At 38.5% G+C, this 6054-nt stretch overlaps 1 protein-coding gene and 1 long non-coding RNA gene across 2 annotated transcripts in view; one reads left to right on the plus strand and one right to left on the minus strand.

Annotated features, from left to right (window-relative positions):
- Positions 1-1070: 1070 nt before the first annotated feature.
- On the minus strand, positions 1071-2696 carry LOC107722685 (uncharacterized). Its single transcript, XR_001637828.1, has 3 exons — positions 2591-2696; positions 2338-2501; positions 1071-2127 (listed from the first exon to the last, which is right to left on the minus strand). It is a non-coding gene; the product is annotated as an uncharacterized LOC107722685 (long non-coding RNA).
- Positions 2697-4619: 1923 nt separating this feature from the next.
- Positions 4620-6054, plus strand: part of LOC107722684 (GTPase IMAP family member 4-like) — an 8201-nt gene continuing 6766 nt past the window's right edge. The window contains exons 1-2 of the mRNA XM_016531151.1: positions 4620-4674; positions 5127-5225. Coding sequence (XP_016386637.1) covers positions 5204-5225 — 22 coding nt within the window. The 5' untranslated portion in view covers positions 4620-4674; positions 5127-5203. The remainder of the gene's footprint in view (positions 4675-5126; positions 5226-6054) is intronic.

A 6054-nucleotide genomic window follows, 5' to 3' on the forward strand; every position in this document is an offset into this window, starting at 1 on the left:
TCTGCTCCGCCTTGGCCCTCCGGATCCTCCCCGTCGCCCTCGCTCATCGGCTCTCCGTCTCCGCCTCGGGCTCCTCCGCCATCTGCTCGGCAGCAGTCAGTTGGCCCCCTGGAGTCGTCAGCCCTTCCTCCACCATGACTCCTCCCCCTGTCAGCTCCTCCGAGGGTTGCCATCATGGCTGTGGCCTGGGTCCAGCTGGACTTCTCCTGCTCCAAGTCCCTCCTGTTTCCATCCTGGCTCCTCCCTCTGTCGCGGCCACCCTGGTCATCTGCCTGCCTTCCTGCCTGCCCTTCTCCGTCCCCTGTTACCATCCCAACTCCACTCCTTTGTCCTCCTCCTTAGTCCCCTCCATCCCTCCATTGTTGTTTTTGTTATGGCGCGAGGTCGTGCCTGGTTGGAGAGGGGAGTACTGTCACGATCATGGACTCTTATTTTGTTTTCTTTCCTCATGTTTCCCTTGGCCTAGTTTTTCCTCATCTCTGATTAATTCATTCTGTTCACCTGTATTAGTTAATGATCCTCGTTTGGTCTGTGTATCAATGAGATGTATATGGTTTATGTGAATCCACTTTGGAGATGTATGTGTGCTTACTGGAGCTCCCATTAGCGTCTTTACACTCAACAATTCAACAGTTTACTCTACAGTAGTTCAACAAAAGCAATTTTAACACAAGGCACCATGTTTTTGATTTATAATACTCATTTATTTATACACAATTTGATTTATAATACACATTTGAAAACACCATAGTCGCTGTTCCCCTTCACATTCGATGATGATGTATCCGCTCCCGTGGCCTCTTGGAATAGAAAAGTGTCCATCGGATTAGCACTTCAGAATCTGGGCTGAAGCAGTAGGACATCCGGGGATGTCTCGTATACTCTATTATAAATAATGAGGTTTCAAACATACTTATTCCTTCATCTACTGCTTTTTGCCTACTATATAGTAGGGAAGTATTTTGGTTTCGGACGCAGCCACTTATTCTAATTAGTGATGGGAAACAGAGGCTTTCTGAACCGTTTAAGGCTTTCATCAAATTGTGCCGAAAAAAGGTTCATTACTCAAAGCTTTTAACACAATGCGCATTAGCGACATCTGGTGGTCAGACTTGTTTCCTCCACCATATCTAACAAATCAAAGCGGAGCAGAGGATATACCGTTTGCAAAATCACGTGACCAAACAAAGCTTTGGAAGTCTTGACATACAAGAGTGGAATCAATCTAGGATCAATAGAGTTTTAACTAATCTGATTATAATCTCATCTAAATTAATTTGTGCCAGTGAGACCAGAACTCGTGTCATGTGTAGCCTGGTCAACGGATTCATATATTGATCAATAATATAAAATACGTGTAACCAGGCGATAACCAATGATCAACTTGATTCCGACTACGCCACCGGGGTTAGATACCCACGGAAATAATTAAACACAGCAAAACAAGTTCTATAGCTAGTGAATGAAGAACAGAGACGTGACCTTCACGGACAACACCTTTATTAGCAGTCAGTACTAAAAGCTCTGAGTAAGCGATCAACTTCACATTTATAACCATCTAAAAAAAGAGAGAAACTCAATTTTAAGATGTCTAGACTCCCAAGTCAAATATTAAAAATTGTAACCCACAATTCCTGTATACAAGATCAACCAAGCCTGCGGGAAGAAAAAAAGTCACTGGGCCAAAGACCCACAACCTCAAGAGCACACACACCTCACGTGCACTAACGTGCACCAACCAACAAATGTAAAAAGGTGTAGTGAATAATACAAATAACTCTACACTCTCAAATCAATACCCATGCAGTGCAGAATAACCTCACGCCACATGCAGTAGAGGAAGGACCCAGATGACCCCAGAGGAAAGTGCTCTCACGCAGGCTGGCTCCTAGAATACAGAAAAATGGGTTAAAAACTCCCCTCTTCTCCACACATCATATAGACCCCTAGCGGTTGGTACAAACAGGACCCAGCTGACAAAATCAATAATAACAGATAAAAAAATAACTTCAAAACAAACATCAGCATATGACCATCAGCTTAAAACTTATATAAAAAATAAATCAAACAAAACAGCAGGGCCTAGACATCAGATGTCCATATGCATAGAACTCCACAGAGGAAGATCTGTCAAACAGAAAAACAAAAACATAAATACAAAACAACTATCAATCTTTAACAAACTAAATAAACAAACAATATAAAAACACAAATAAACACCTGTCACAGCGCAACTAACACAGCGTTGTAACCACTCAACAATCCTTTACATCACTCAATAATTATACATAAATATGATCACTATAACAAACCTAACCATCTAACACAAACACATACCTCTGCCGTAATCCCGAAAGTGGACTAGAAACACTGCATACTAGAGTGGAATAAAAACCCTGCGTGATACGGCTCGTTGCTATAGACGAAACACGGCGTCCGCGACTTGCATAATATTACACACAGTCCACGCGCTCACACTCTTGCATCAGGGGGTTATCTCTCTGCAATTAACATAGAATAAACCATGTAAAGAAACAAAAACGTCCTTGTACAAGCTCTTACAGCATCTAAACAAATGCCACGCTCATACCTCGCTATAGCGCTTCAGGGTCACAACACCGGAAGGAGACGGAAAGGATCAAACGTCAGAAGATTACGCAACCTGCCAACCTTTGCGCTATTTATAGGGCGAAATAAATAGCTATGCCCCACCCCATACACCATCCTTATTATCCACTCGGTCACATACGCAAGCATGTGATCATAGTTAATAATTGACGTAGGTAGCTGAAAAAAAAAAAAATTTTGGGTGAGCTGTTTAACCCCTGTTCTGCTTGGGGTCTCTGATCATTATTCAAAACTCACTTAAAAAAAACCTTCACTTTTCTGAATGTTACCATCGTTAAGTTTTGTATTCATTGTGCTAGATTCTTTTCTGCTATATGTTGCCCCATCTATATAATTCTCTTTACTGTTTCTACTAACTATTGTTTGTCATCATTGTCTACTCTTTCAGTGTTATTCTTTTCTTGTGAAATGTACATTGTAAAGTGTCCTTGAGCCCTGGAAAGGCGCTATATAAATAAAACATTATTATTATTACTATTATTAACAATCTTTCAAATAAAAACATAGTAAAAAATATATCAAAATTAGATTTTTTTATTTGTGTTTATCATAAAATTATGAAAAAAAACAATACAAATATTAATTATTCCACCCGTGTGTTAAAATTTACAGTGTTTTCTGTGAAATTAGACCATTTTTATCAGTTTACTCCAATGTATGTGAGTAGGGCGCTCTTTTAAATTCAGGTATGCCAAAATCAGTAAAAAAATCCAAAATATGCCACAGAGCTGAAGAGGTTAAAAATATGTATTTATATTAAGTAATTTTTTTTTCTACCCACTTGCATAAAACATTAAGCTCAGATGTCTCTGTGAAGCACTTTTCACAATGAATATAATTCCAAAGCAACATTTTGAAATTATATATAGATCTCATCAGTAATAATGGGGTTGACAGCCCGGGGCTGGAACAACCTGGAAGTCATGCAGCAGACTACTTGAAAAATAATCTGTCAACCAATTTTAGAGGGCACTGTATTAATATAACGAAATTACTATATGAATTACTAATAAATCAACAACAATTGGTTTTTGGTGGGGTTTATTTATTTTGTGTTGGGGGCTACTGGGTAATAGTAAGTTTAGGACTACTGATGCTGACTTCTGCCAAAAATCTCGTGACAGCGATTCGGGCGTGCAGTCGAGCGCAGTTGCTCTCCCACAGCTGCGCTGACCAAAAGCACGACGGGAAACTACTTTCTGCGAATGCTCATTGGTTCAAACAGCTGTGAGGTTGCTTTCTCTTCTAAAAAGGGTTCATTTTTGTATCTGACATCATGTGATGATGTGTTTAAATTATGCATGAATATTCTCAGACACTATTAACAGTGCGATCTCTGTGTGAGATAATGTGATTGTTGTCATATTTCTATAAAAATCTAAAATACATCTAAGTTTGTATTAAAGTAAAAATGGATGATAAATACGCCTTTCGTATGGAATTAAATAGCAAGCACTTTGAGTGTCTTGGTCATCATATTTATTTTCATATAAAGGCAACAGAACTGGAATCATATCATGTTAATCAGCAGTGCACGTGAGTGTGAATTACGCGATATCTGCCTTTGATCTCGTAGGTATCTTTTTTTTTATTATTATTATTATTATTATTATGCCATACATCAAAACAATACAACGAGAAACATTCAAATGTAAAGGAAAAATAGAAAAAGATAAACAACATTAATGTAATGAAACAGTGCCAGAGGACAGTAACAAACTAAGTAATCTCGTTGGTATCTGCTCCACTTCTAGAGGTCAGAACTGTCCGTCTTGCCTGCTCTTATTTCATTCCTCCCCTCACTGCAGCCGCCTCTTGCCTAAATTTCAGGCGAGGCCAGGCGCATCTCAAACAAGCCTGTTAGGACGCAGGGTAGGTGTTGTTTTCGACTTGCAGTGGCGCTGTTCAGAGGCGATCGTTGTGTGACATCAAAGTACCGCGAGAGCGACACGAGAGCAGACGCTCCACTCTCGCGATACTTTGATGTCACACATGCGCAACGCAGCTTCAAGGCGAAAATACCTAATGACAAAACTCGACATGCAGGTATCACTTTTACTTTAAACACTCTTTGAGAAGCATATTATAATACATAAATAATGATATACGACACATAATGATGATTTTAGTATAACTATAAGTAGAATTAATAGCTATATGAGCTGCATAAATCATTAGTTTCACTTTCATGTGTGCCAAGAAAACCATATCCAAAACAACGCTTTATGTATAAGACTGTAAATCATTTTGATAATTTGTTTGCGATCAAATCAAATGTTAAATTATAATACATCTTTGAGTATATGAGTGTATAAATGCTCAGATACACAGAAACTTTCAAAAACAATCATTCAGTTTTTGTCAGCATAGCCATTTGCGTGGTGTGTGTGTGTGTGTGATTTGAGGAACAACAGCATATAAAATACTAGCATTTTAAAATAAATATTTTGCATAGTGTGATAACTGTTAATGAAGTAAATCAGTGTAATATCTGACAGGATGATGAACAGACAGATGTCAGGAGTCAGAGAAGATGATGATCAACTGATGACTTAAGAAAGAACAGAATATCAACATGTCCAGCAGAGAAAGCAGAGGTGAGACTTTCATCTGTCAATGGTATTAATAGTTTTGTAATGTCAGTCAGTCATCTCTGGTACAGATATTAAAGGTCCCATATTGTCAAAACTGAAATTTCCTGGCTTTTTTCATGATAACTGAGGTCTAGATGCTATGTAACTACTATATAAGTTTCAAAACAGTCAGTCCACAGTAAAATGCACACAGCCTGCATAAAGTAGCTGTGATTTTTCACGAACCGTTGTGACTTCCGTAAAAAGTTAAATGACACAGGGGATTTATCATTAACACTTGTTTCTCTGGACAATGTTATATGAAGCACCATTACTTCAAACGAGTTATACTTGAAGCCCGCCCTCTGAGAAATACTGAAAACATTGTTATAAATTGAAGCAACACCTCCCCCTTTACCTTTTGGACGTGGCTCATGTTTATAACAGTAGTAGTATAAAAGTGCTAGTGTTATACCATTATATAAAAAGGTATGTAGGTTAGATATGGTTAATTATAGACCTGCTTCAGTCTTAGGTGTGATGTCTAAGATAATGGGAAAATGACCAGATTGAAAACTATATTAGTAATAAAAATATTTTGTGTTACAGTCAGGTTTTAGGCCTTTATAATTTACTGAGACTTGCATATTATATATAACTGATAGAATAAGTTAAAGACACAATATGTAATTTTCGCCGCTAGAGGGCGCGTATTCAAAATAAACAAAGAGACAAAGGCTTAGTTTGATGACGCAGTGACTGAGTGTGGAATCATGGGAGTTGTAATCTTCATCCCCACAGCCGATGCAATCCGACGGGACTTGGGCAGAAATCATGTTCATGGATGAGCTAA

The sequence above is a fragment of the Sinocyclocheilus rhinocerous genome, unplaced genomic scaffold (genome assembly GCF_001515625.1).
Source record: "Sinocyclocheilus rhinocerous isolate Xijiao unplaced genomic scaffold, SAMN03320098_v1.1 scaffold2169, whole genome shotgun sequence".
Classification (NCBI taxonomy): Eukaryota; Metazoa; Chordata; class Actinopteri; order Cypriniformes; family Cyprinidae; genus Sinocyclocheilus; species Sinocyclocheilus rhinocerous.